Source organism: Cyclopterus lumpus, chromosome 17 (genome assembly GCF_009769545.1).
Source record: "Cyclopterus lumpus isolate fCycLum1 chromosome 17, fCycLum1.pri, whole genome shotgun sequence".
In the NCBI taxonomy this organism is placed as follows: domain Eukaryota; kingdom Metazoa; phylum Chordata; class Actinopteri; order Perciformes; family Cyclopteridae; genus Cyclopterus; species Cyclopterus lumpus.
The window spans coordinates 13,088,501-13,101,845 of NC_046982.1; the positions used below are offsets into that span (position 1 = coordinate 13,088,501).

Sequence of the window (13,345 nt, forward strand, 5' to 3'; positions counted from 1 at the left end):
CCTCACATTTCACCTCCCCTGGTGACATCTCCCATTCAGAGGCAGTGGTCGACCTCGCAGGAGAAACTCAATTGAGTGATGGGGAACCGCTTGCAGTACAAACATATGGATTAGCAGTCACCGCCGTAATGAATATCTCTGTGCTGGTCGAGGTTGGGTGGCATATTCTCCCTCACACACACACACACACACACACACACACACCCCGCCCCCGCAGGATTCACTATCATCTGCTTCTGCTTTGAACCTCGCTTCTCATATGTTGTCGCCTGGCCTTTCACAGAAGGTACAGACCTCTTATCTCGACACATATACACACAAACACCCACACAGACCGCACACACACACAGTGAGTAATACCTCTGGTCTCACTTCAAATCCTGACCTTTTAAGGTTTTACTAACTGGTAATGATAGTGCTAAAGGAAGCTGAAATGCTCCTGCTGCCGTATCTCATCATATATGTCAAGCTCCAGCTCTGTTTGGCGTAAGACGGCAGCCTGGCTGGGTGGTGGAGGTTACTCACTCATCATGTCCGTGTACGTGGGTGAGGGAGAAATGGACAAATAGAGGATGTGTGTTTATTTACAAGATATAAAAGACGTGCCCAAAAACGTAGCATAGCATGTGTCTAATCGTCTTTCAGTTTTGTCTTATTAAATGTCTATTCAATATCAAATTGCTACAGTTTGTCTGACGCACTCTGCAGTCTCATTTGATTTTTCTGGACAGATCCACATATTAAATACATTTAATTTTCAGCACTGCAGAAACAATTTTATCAATTAAATTCACAGTTAGACGTCTCATATTGCATTGTAAAAAGTTATATTCAAATTGTTACAGACATTAATGTCACAGACATGTTGCTACTTCTAATTTAACTTAAAATGTCACTAACAAAAAGGTTGTACTTGTGATTCATATTCACCATTGTTCAAAGAGTAATTCAACAGAAACATGTTTTTTGCGCTGTTAACACATTCATATATACTGTATATGGAAATAGTATAAATGTCAGCAATGCAGATGATACCTTTACATGTTCTTTGTAGCGGGTAAGAGTGCAATTAAACACCCTCTTCTGGTTTGTGAATTTCCGCTCCGAACCGTTTGATGTTATTCCGAAGGTCTAAAAGCATCCTGACAAAACACCTTTCCACCTATATTGGTGAAACGCAGGTTTGGACCTCTACATCTCTTTCCATAGTGTTGGCAAGCCAATTGATTTTCAGATGTGTGAGGCTGGGGCAGGCTGTTTCATTTCTCTCTCAGTTCTCTATGTTGTGGTGATTTTGTCCTCTTGCATGTAGGTGCGGCGGTGAGCTTAAGATCAAAGCAGGATGAGGATGTTCATCCATCAGAGAGCTTGGAAATTGCCACTGAGATGCACTAAACATATGGAAAGGCATTTGTGAGGATGTATATATCCTCTCTTATCTCTCTTATCAAGCATACCATATCAGCAGAGATTCTCCAAGGTACAAATAAATGAGCTCTGCTTCAAAAACAATTTGCCTAAATGATTGATTGCATCGATAGCTCAAAATTAAAATGATGATGGCACGTTTTGAAGGATGGCAAGTCATTTAAGTCTCTACTTGACAAAACTCTATCTTTTTTTACAGACTCACTATAGATATGGAATAATGAACAGAACGTCCTGTAATGATTTTCAAGCCGCGAAAGCCAAGAAAAAAAATGTCTCAGATTTTGGAAATGAACTCTTTCATTTACAATCCCTGTTACTTACAGTTCTTAGTCTGGGGACTCTCTTTCATGAGGGCACTGAGTGCCCACACTAATAAAGGAACCACAGACTGGCAGAGCTCCACACAGATTTAACTCCCCCATGGAATTCATGAGCATAATTTTGTGACGGTAATTAAATAAACCCATCCCAATTCTGAATCTCAAGTTGCCCCTGGACATCTTCTTTTTGCCTTTATTAGCTTGACTATTCATAGGAATACACAGGTGTTGTTCGGTGACAATCCTCTTAACTCCAACTTCAAAGTTTTCATTACAGTGCCGAGGCTTTCAAGAGCCAAATTCAGAAAGTGCAAACACAAATGAGGTACTCGATGTCTATGAAACCGCGGCATGGTGGTGCAAAAAAAAAGATGTAGCAAACACGTAGTGAACTCTCTGAGCAGTTTCAAAATAAAAAATGAATAAAGTATTTCCATGATTCTGAAAATCTAAATATAACTACACATAGGGCGACTGTGGGTCAGTGGTTAGCAGCTCTGTCTTTCAATCAGGGTGATGGAGGTTCAATCCCCGCCCTAGTCGATGTGTCCTTGAGCAAGACACTTAACCCTGAATTGTTCCCTGTAGCTGTGTCTACAGTGTGTGAATGTAACATGATTGGAAGTCGCTTTGGATAGTAATGTAACATAAATGTTCATATTTTAGCAGATTTATGTGAGTATGCACATGTCATCGTATGCAAGGTTACCATGGCAACGCCATCATTAGGGGCAAATAAACAGCGAGGAAAAGTTAAATGGTGAGAAGCTTCTGTGCCATTTTACTTCGCAAACAGATTTAGATGGACTTGATGGAAACGTTTTTGGAGATTACCGAAGAGAAACAACACAAAGCGATTCAGTCCAAAGACAACCAAGATATCCTTTGAAGTGCTTGTGACTTTAATCAGGCTGACAAATCCTGCTTGAAAGTAAGACTGGGTGTCTATATGCCTTCAGGCTTTGTTGGATGTGACGTTACGTCCCCAGAGTTGAGCTACATAAATATATACATATATATGTCAGAAAACTCCATTTCAGGCCACAATTCAATTTTCAAACCCCGACTGTCGGATACATCTGATACGGCTGACTGCGATGGCCCTAGTCATCTGTTTCCTCCAAGTGTAACAACCCCATCCATAGAGGCCACCTGTTGGTAGACTTCTTAACTAAGTAGTTGTAGCACATAAAAAAGAGACATAAATTCATAATCTGCTGCATGCAAATAAAAAAATGATTCTGGCTTCTTTATTTACTAGTTTATCGCTCATATTTTTGTGAGGTAGTCATTATTTACGACTTATTATTCACAATTAAATAATTTATAGTGATTGAGTCCATACGTTGTTCATTCGAAAAAAATATATATAATGAATGTGATTAAATCTTTAAGTATGCATATGTGAATACATGAATACATCATAAAGAATTGTCAGTGATTGTCAGCGTTATATAGTAAATGACTATAGGCTTATAGGCTGTGGGGGAATTATGATACACTGAGCTGCTATCTCCTCTTCTCTCTCTCCCTATGGATGAATTTACATCTCTCCATTGCACATTATTAACTCTACTTCCTCCCCGGAGTCTTTGTGACTTCACGTCTCATAGGGTCCATTGGACCTGGCTGTGTCTGAAGCTGGTCCTGGGTCCTTCCCCCTGCTTCCTGCATCCAGCCTCTGGCCTAGACCTGGCCTTCTTCCCAATGGCCCTGCCTCCTTCTCTGTGCCTCCTGCCTCAAAGGCCGACCTCATTGGTCTGGCCTCTTTCGCGATGCCTCATGCATTGTGGGCCGACCTCCTGCCTGGTGGCCCTGCTGAAATTGAATTGAATTGAATTGAACATTGTCTCTTCTTACCCGTGACTTTTCTTCCAGTCTGGTCATCATGACGATGGTGTTGGATCTTTGCTCCCACACCATCCTCCAGAAGTCGCTCAGTGTCTCCGGCAGTGGCCCCTGTGTGGCAATGTAGGCATTCTGCTTCCTGTAGCCGTCGATGTAGTTGGAATTGATGTAGTCACTGCCTGGAACGGCTTTATGAACGACAAGTAGTAAGGTTGTAACTGACACATTACACAGCGTGGTTTATTTTGTATCTAATAAGCTTGCTCGGAAACAGAGATCAGATTAACACTAGATCAGATTAGACATCCTTTTCATCAAAACACATGATGAATCACTTAAGATGCATGGTATTTTCCAATCTGTATATTGACCAATTGGAGCAAAAAGGGGAACATGTGTTTTGTGGTTAAACAGGGGATTTCTAAAGCAGAAGCTGCAGGCATACAAAACGTCCTTGGTGCTAGTGAAGGAGGTCTCGGTCGATGGCAGCCTCTGTCAATGGCTGTCTGAGGGGTTGAGTGGAAACATGAGCTCTTACCGTCAACAGAGGTGAGCACCACTCTGGAGTGGTCATAGGCAATGACGTTTGCATAGCGATTCTTTGGCTTGTTGACCTCCATGTTGGAGTTCTCCCAGGTAAATTGCTGGCCTGGATCAATGGACTGTGAGTGAGGGCAGGAAAGAAAAGAAACAGAAGACAGAGGGAGGGAGAGAGATAAAGATAGTGGACAGAGATACACAAGGAGAAGGAAAGGAAAGAAAATAGAAGCACAAAATGAGGCTCTTGAGTGTTAAATGGATAAAATGGAGCAAGACAGAAGGGTTAGGGAAAGGGCTCAATTACCCCACTGTCACCCAACCGCAGTACATCGTTGACAACAAAGCCTTTAAATGGAACATATACCAACATCGTGTCCCTTCCAAAGCCATAGTGGAGCGCTACAGGCGAGTGGTTTTATACTGTGAAGGAGATTCAAGCTATCAGTTGACAAAGTACCATGTGGCTGGCTCTACTGCATCTGCTGATGCTGCATTAATATGACAATTTGCATGACATTTGATGCCTTAAATGCTAATGAAGCAGAAATATAAAGGCAACCGTTTTGGTGATTTAAATCAACAACCACAACAACAACAAACCCATCGTTAATGGATTGAGCCAACAGAGCAAACACATTCCTCCTATTTCTGAACCCATCACAATGAATTTTTAGCTGGCAAATCAGTAAAAGTTATTCTGAAGCTTGCTGGCAACCACAACCACTCATCCTCCCTTTAGGATGGTCCTATTGAATTACCTCATTCTGAGAAGTCACATGCATGACTTCTTACGGTAACCATGATTCCTCCCATCTTCAATTTCTGTTGCCCTTTCCTATCTTGTATTTGTGTTTCGCCCTCTCCCTTTCATCCCCTCCGTTTCTAACCCTTCCCTGCTTACGTCATTTGTCTCTCGGGCTAAGACGATAACAGACTGCATGCATATTGATCTGGGGAGATATGTGACGGCCTCCCGTTCCATGGCTCGATAATGTCACAGAGTCTCTTGTTATGCCGAATCGATCCCCTGAAACCATGTCCACTAATGCCCCAAGACCTTTCGCCTCGCAAATCCAGCAGGAGTCGACACCTTCGAAAATTCCTGGACTTACTTAACATGGCTGTCGCGCTAATTTAATTAATAGGGGTTATCTAGTGTCAAAACATGACATCTCAAACCTAATAATAACTAATATTGGATAATGGATCAAATAAAGGGCATAAGGTGAGGCCTGGTGAGTGTGGAGATTAGGATCCTGGGCAACAAAGTGATGTCCTGGTGTATAGCCTCGTAAGCTACACATGAGGCAGGTGTGGTTTGCCTTACTATAGCATTAAAAATACATGAAATTTCATTTGTAAATTGTAAAAATTGCTCTCCTATGGCAACGGTAAGGTTCTAGCTCTCCCATTGTTTTCCTATGGAGTAAAGTGGCACCTACATTGGTAAAAATATGGCATTACAGTTATATACAACCTATTTTAAATTCAACGTTTTCTTTCCAGAGAAAGCTATGTAGGTGTTATTTGCTTCTGAAAAACATATACAAAATGTGAAGTGCTCATATGCAAGAAGTCTTCCACTATAGCTCTAAATTGCTAAGAGTCATGTGGGTAGAGGCCTATTGCTGCTGATGATCTCCACACTGCCCATTTCTCTGTTAATGCCCACCTTTACGAAAAGAAAGATTTAATTTGCAGTCAAAACATGTCATATCCATTTGAGAGCTCAGTGAACACAGCAGGCACACAAGATTGATGACAACTAGCAAACAAGTTAGGTAGAGATGGTAGAGAGAGGTGAGAAAGGTATTCTCGCTGACACACTGGAAATGCTTTCAAGTGAACATAATGATGCCATGACGGCAGCGGCGTAATAATGCTTCCTGCGATAAGAAAAGACTGTCAGGGGGAGCTGCAGCATGCCTGATTGTCAAAAGCTGCTCATTACCCAGTGTGCTCATTGCTCAGTGAGCTGTGAACTGGCGTTTGTGGTAAAGTGTCAGGCCGCCTAAAACATCCGGGAGAGAAAGTGGTGAAGCTTCTACAAATTCTGAGCCTTGGGGTGAGGAGCAACGGGAACAGGCGGCGAACGTGACTGTGACAAAGCGCCGTGAGCTCTGCCACGGTGCCTCGGCTGGCAGAGAAATGGTCGGCCATCTGCCGGGTCATGGAGGGGGTCTTCCCTGGCTTGGAATGACTGGTGCGGAGAGGAATTGGGGCCGGGCTGGTTGCCTGCAGTCATACAAGCCACTTCCCTGGCTTGATTCGTTTACACTAACTCAACAGGCCGGGAGGGTGACAGAGGAACGTTTTTTTTACCAACGCCTAATTATCTCCCCAGTTAGCTGTTAATTTCATGGTGAATAATATATATATTTTTTTGAATACATGTATATCATATTATGTATGTATTTTGTCATGCAGTACAATGGCTCCTGCTTACAGATTCCATACAAGACTATACTGCATCTACAGCGTGTTGAATCAACACCACTCTAAAAAAAGGTTTCAACAAACACCTGGCACTACAACACTTGTAAAGGGTAGGATTTTTGACATTCTGTTGTATTAGAATGCATTGATTTCAGCAGTGAGTGCTAACATTTAGAAAAAACTGGGTGTTAATGTAAGCATTATATGGTTCTAAATGTTTTGGTTTGCCACTGGGTAGACGGTAGAGTGGAAATGTAGGTGTATCTAAGGGTATTTCTCAGTAAACACTGGCCGGGGCAGATAACAGGACAGTTAAACAAGTGTGGCCTTGTAGTGATGATCGGGGAAAAGCCATGGGTTGACCAAAATCAGTTTTCTTGGGGATGTGAAATGGCAACAGACAGAGGAGACTTTTTAGGGGAAAAAAAGAGAAGCCAAATGGATCCATCAAGGAATAGAGCTGATTAGACAAAACAAACCGAACAATCAGAACAAATAAATAAAAGACGGCTCTTGTTTTTCTGTATTCAAGGATGCTTTCTCTCTTCATCTGGCCTTGCTTCATCCCCAAACCAACTATGTGCCACTTTAAATGCAAATTCGGTCCCTTTTTTTTGAGGAAGAACACTGACAAGAGATTATCCCTCACCAAGTTGCATAGGGGAAACCAGACCGCCTGCAAAATAACATTCTTCGGGGAAAACATCAAGATGCACACAGATTGCTTAAGCAACTCGCCACCTGCTAGTTTTGTGAAAAAGCATCTTGCGGCATTCAATGTAAGTGTTGGTTTCCTGGTGGGATTGGTAATAGAGTTGTAAAAATGACTGAAGAATGTCTGTGAAAGAAGTCGTCCATAATCCTTTTAGAATCCATGCATATGGGATCAAAGAGGCATAAGCACAAAACTTCCTCCCAGACACGATAACAAAGAAGCACATTTACAAGCTTAAAAGAGAGGGAAACACTGATACAGTGCATGGCTCTTACCTCATACTCCTGGGAGAAGCGGAGGCCGTCGTTGGCCTTCAGTCGCTCTATGTGGTCAGCCAGGTCTATGACTGGAATGGGCGGGTGCTCCCTCATTCCTGCGAGAGGAAGAGGAGGAAGAGGAAGAGAGGAAAAAACAAAGAAAAGAGTGAGATCCAGCCGGTCCTACATCAAACATTCACATGAACTTAGACACACATTGATTGGACCACAGGGTGAGTGACGCTGCCAGTGGGACCATGAGGTGGCTGTGAAACGGTGAGTAGAGTGCACTTTGTTCAACAATGCATGAAGAGAGAGGAGAGGAGAGGAGAGGAGAGGAGAGGAGAGAGAGAGAGAGAGAGAGAGAGAGAGAGAGAGAGAGAGAGAGAGAGAGAGAGAGAGAGCACAAGTTAAAACAGGCTGGTGACATTTGGTGACATTTGGTGATATCGTCATGCTAAGTGAGGAGGACAGAGGTGGGGCTGGCACGGTGATGCACATGAGTGACTGGGTGAGCATGCTCCTGGAGGGAAGCAGGAGGCAGACATCGCTCTGACTCCACAACGCTCATTTGGTGGCAGAGGTGGGATCAGAGCAAGAACCCACAAGTCTCTACAAATCAGTCACACTGTCACTTCCAAGAGAAGAAAAAAAAAACTGACTGGTCACCAGCCAAAACTCATTTCTTTGAAAATCTCTTTCCTTACAATAGACAATTTCCTTTTTCGGCCCAGCCTGGAGCGCTTTGGTTGGATTAATTTCAACCAACCCCCCTCCGCTCTCTAGATTTCTCATCGCAGAGTTATTGGATGATTTATTACTAATCTACCGACACAAATTCCCCCTGTGCCTCTGAACTTGGCACGGCTCTGTGCTTAAACGGATTGCTGGGAACTTGCCTCATGTGTTAAAAGTTAACTGTATGTGACGCATGACAAGGCTCTAAAGTTATACACCGAGCATCATTAATCTTACATATATCCTTTGTTGTCAAAATCTTGAAAAAGGTATACATATCAACATTAGTGCCTTTGGCTGAACGCATCTGTAAGGTCATTAGTCATGCTTTCAGATAAATGACTACTGCATGCTAATTTTTTGCAGTAATGCTAATGATGGTAACTATGGCTACTGCACGAGATGAGACCCGACCAATTACACTAATTTAATACTATAGCACCAAGAGACCGATGAGCACATTAACATTGGTGTGTATTTGTTTGTGTGTGTTCACCCAGATCTTTTACAACCATGTTGTTGGGTAAATGGAGAGTGAAGCCATAGTTAACGAGGCTAATGCAAAGCAAGAGTAACTGTCCACACTGCTCAACTATCCATGACACTATCAATCCTCTGATTCCGCACCAAAATGGTGTTGTGGGAGGTTCACAACCAAAGAGAGGACATCGCTGCATCCTTGGAGCACCGGAGGCTACAAGCTTGTGGGCTTGTGATGTCTGTCAGGATTGCAACGGGGGAATGGGATCAGGAGCGAGTGAGAGAGGGAGAGAGACTGCATGTGTGGGAAATACACAGTAGGTGAGAGAGCAGACTAACTTGGAGTGTTGGGGCAGTGATGAGAGCTGGGACCTGTGGAGAGAGGAGAGTGAAGGAGGGAGGAAGAAGAACACTCAATCAATGGGGATGGCTCAGGATCAGACCAGGGCCAAACAGTATCTGCAAATAACCTTTCAAGCTGGTTGGAGTGTGCAGCGGGTGGTGTTTGCTGTCTCAGGACAATTCAAGTAGTGTAGTTTAGGGTGCTAAACAGAAGTGCATACGAAGCCTAAAAAAACACTCCTCCCTGTGACTACAAAACTCCCTGTGTGTGTACCGAGTACAGGGCACCACATGTTCAGGAAATCTTTACTTTATTAGAACTTGTGTGCGATGGAAATCAACTTTTTTTTTAATCAAAAAAGTTATTACTGATAACGTCAAGTGTGAGTGGTCATACGACAGGTTGTAAACAAGTTTGGACAGATGACCGTCTCCACTGAATTCGGAGGTTGGTAGTTGCAAATACTATCTGAACAAGGTCTGCTGAGGATAGTTTCAATAGAACTGCACGCCTGCCGCTAAAGTGCCAAAAGGTGTCGCCGAAGTCCGTCTAACAAACCAACATGCTGGAGACATGAGCTGCAATCGGCTAGACAACTTCACAACAATCCGAATGTTCAGAGCAGGAATGTTCACCTTCTGTGGGTGAATCAAAGCAAGACAGAGCTAGAGGACAGAGGAAAGGACTGTTCAATATTCGCTTAGCTCAACCTTGGAATCTCCCACGTTTTCACAAGCTTGACGCAGCCATGGTGATTTTTGATAATCATCACTCTTGAAGTAAAACAGCGAGGTGGAAAGAGAGAAAAAGAAGGAGAGACATGTTTATGTAGAGAGAGAAAGAGAGAGAGCGAGAGAAAGAGAGATTACCCTACAAGGGGAAATGGAAGACAAAAGAGAAAAGAGGTGGAGTGGGAGGACGGGAGAACAGGGCTCATTCAGAGCGGCAGCGCTGCTTAATTCCTCTGCAGGGGTTCAAAGGGGCTGTGTGTGTGTGTGTATCTGTGTGTACGGCAAATGGGATCTTTAATAACCCGTGAGAAGGGACACACACACACATACACACACACACACACACGCAGGAAAAACACAGAAACGAGCACAAACGCGCGTGCACCAGGGTTGACATTTTCTCTCAGCTCCATTGTTCCCTCTGCCTGGCTCACCTTGACATCAGAGGCAGCAGGACTCATTACCAGCTAGGGGGAATGAAAGGAGCTTGTGGAGGGAGGAGGAGCAAGGACCGGGGGAGGAAGGAGGAGATCGGGAAGAAAAAGGAAGAAGGCTGGCACCCTGACACCCCCCCTACCAACTCCCACTCCACTGCACGTGGATGGAATGTGAATTCACTTGGCCAGAGCTGGGTACGATGGTGAGCTTGATTTGTTGTTACAGACCTTTTTTTTCTTTTTTCTTGAGAGCTGGTCTGATTTAAAGCCTCAGGATCAATAACAAAATAAGCAAGACACATTCATTTCATATGGCAACATGTGCCACAAAGCGAGAGACCCATCAAAAGAGCAGGAAGGCAGGCTTTCATTGCAGAAGTAAAAAAGAAATGCAATATCTACCAGAAGAAAAAAAACAAACTTAAAAATACACAATATTAAGAAACACTATTAAAGGTATGAGTCCCCTTAAGATATTTTCTTTCAGCGTAGAAGTTTGAGGAATTTCAGGGAGGATTTTTCATTTTGAAATGAAGCCCTTTCAAATCCTCAATCACAAAGGCAGAATACATTTTTTTGTACAAACTTTTTGTGAAAGAAACATCGACTGAACCTGCACACCTGATTAAAATGCACACACTTAGTACTGCCATTCATACAATATATTGTCAAAGTTCCTGACATTAAAATCAAGATCCAAGTCATAATTACGATGAATACGATATTATAATCATTTCACAGTATTCAATTCCTCACAACTAACAAGTCTTTGAATCTATACCACCCATCCCATACGACGTGAACCCAGATGTTCATTTTAGGGCAGTTGCTGAGGGAAAGCAGAACAAAGACAGTCGCTTATTACCTGGGGTCTGGTAGTTGAGTCTTCTCATCTCCACGGGGTCAGAGGAGTTGGCCAGCAGGGAGTCTTTCACCCCACCTGAGTGGTCATCTTTGGGTAAGGGTGACGCCCGCTTCCTGAGGTGGCAAAAACAAACAGTATGGTGTCAACCACATTATACCAACACCACCTACATGCTCAATGCAGAAGATGTAACTTAGTAGACATCAGTTAAAAAGTGGAAATGACAATATGATTAAAAATGACATAAATGTTCCTCTATATGTTTAAAAAGGACTGAAGGAAACACTTATTGTCACTGTGTGGCAGCCTTAATGAGGTTAATGGCATAGTTAATGGTTCTCGAAACTAGTTCTGAGGACCAGTAGTTCAAGAGACACTAGGAGCATTACCCCCATTAGTTTGCCAACTGGATTTTAATGTGTTTGAAGAAATGCCATTATTTTCCTGGAGTGGGCGAGGCTGGGTTTGTTTGCTGCTGGATAGGTGACAGCTGCTGTGTGGGAATATGTACATGAGCTGGTGTTTGAGTGTATCAAAGATTTGAATGTGTGATTTCTGCTGCTGTGTGTGTGTGCTAACAACACATTGTATTTACTGGCTTTCCAGATTGAGAGGAAAACAGGCGGATGCTGTAATTAGCTCATCAGCTGGGTGGCACAACACTGGGTAATTAGACCAGTTCTGCAGCACCTGCACTGCCAGGCCCGGCCTAGCGGAATCTAGCATAGCGCAGAACAGCAAAGCACAGCTTGTACTGGCTCAGCTCAGTCAACCGTGGCTTTGTCCATCAGGCGGAGAGAGGAACAGAAAATGCAGCCTGCCTGTATTCTAATGTTCAGACAGCCAGCATCTGTTGACATACACACGCAAACAGACGCACAGATGTATTCTTTCCCACCACTCTTTTACAACTACACACACTCACACAGATACAGCTGCAGAGTCACAAGCCTTCTGACTGCAAATGGAAATGGGCGGAAGGAAGCATCAAGGCGCCCTGTGGAAATTTCACATCTCATTGCACTCCATTTGGAAGTGGCGAGCGCGGGTTTTAGACAGGAGCAGGGCCTTCTGTTGAAGCCAGGCGTGGAGGGAATACATAAAGCTGGTGGTGCACAGTCTTAACCCGGTCCACCTCGACTGCTGGGGCCTGGGCCCCACCGCCACCTGTTATCTTATGCTGTGGGGGCTTAAGCTAATGCTAGCAGCGTGACGGCTAATCTATGACAAGCATCTTTTCCTCTGAGCCAGACCGTATCCGGTTTTCCCAGACACCACTGCTGGTGCTGGGCTGGACTGGGGGAGGGGTGGTAGAGTTGGGCATCTGCAAATCTGTTCTCCACATCCCTCATCTCTCCCTCTGACCAAATCAGATGCCTATCTACATCACACTTTGCTTCTGGGCTAAAGTAAACATGAAACAATTTCAATGGGGTTATTCATCTTAGACTAAAAGTGAGAATTAACACGTGCGAGAATGTAAGTACACACACACACACACACACACACACACACACACACAGTGCGAGTGTGTGTGCAGTAAAGGGTGTGCTTAATGAGTTAGAACAGGGCCCTTTGTTAAGACTCTTGCCATGAAGAAGCAGGGAGAGGGCTGAAAGTGGAGGAATGGGTCTCGGTGGAAAATGTCAGCTTCAAAGATGGGGAAAAAAAATGTCAGCAGTTTCCCCATCTGGCATTTCCTTCACAATGGCCCATTCAGCAGCAGGTGATGCCTGGGCATATTCAGATGAGGCCACTCCTGAAGGGGCGCGCTGACACTGGCTGGATAATGAAACACAGCACGGAGACAAACCAGGGCAGACAGGCTGATCTGAGGAGGAACACTGGCACTAGACGTGGAGCATGCACCGGCACACGGACATAACCTGGGGGTTCCTTTGACCCCAGTTATAAAGGGCTGCAGAGTCAGCTGCTTCTCATGTCTTGTATAACGGAAAAAATCAGATTAAATATATTTCCTTTTATTTCTATTTGAGTGGATATCTTTGTGTAATGCAAGAGCTGAGAGGAAGCTGACCCTGCAACCCTAAAAAGCTGAAGTATACCACCAATTTCACAACACAAATGAAAGGGACTTGGGGGGTGCAAGATGAGGTGGTGTCTGCTGTGACAGTGACAGTACCCACCTTTCCTGTTTGCTGCTTTCATAGAGAGCAAAAAGAGAGAGGGGGGTATTAATAGGT

The 13,345-nt window shown here is 43.9% G+C and overlaps 1 protein-coding gene across 5 annotated transcripts in view; it reads right to left on the reverse strand.

Moving 5' to 3' along the window:
• LOC117745969 (receptor-type tyrosine-protein phosphatase F) overlaps positions 1 to 13,345 on the reverse strand; it is a 153,182-nt gene that overhangs the window by 13,184 nt on the left and 126,653 nt on the right. For all 5 annotated transcript variants that reach the window (XM_034554668.1, XM_034554665.1, XM_034554667.1 and 2 more), the window contains 4 exons: positions 11,142 to 11,254; positions 7,566 to 7,663; positions 4,138 to 4,261; positions 3,612 to 3,787 (listed from right to left, as the gene is read on the reverse strand). In XM_034554668.1, the coding sequence (XP_034410559.1) occupies positions 3,612 to 3,787; positions 4,138 to 4,261; positions 7,566 to 7,663; positions 11,142 to 11,254 (511 nt within the window). The remainder of the gene's footprint in view (positions 1 to 3,611; positions 3,788 to 4,137; positions 4,262 to 7,565; positions 7,664 to 11,141; positions 11,255 to 13,345) is intronic.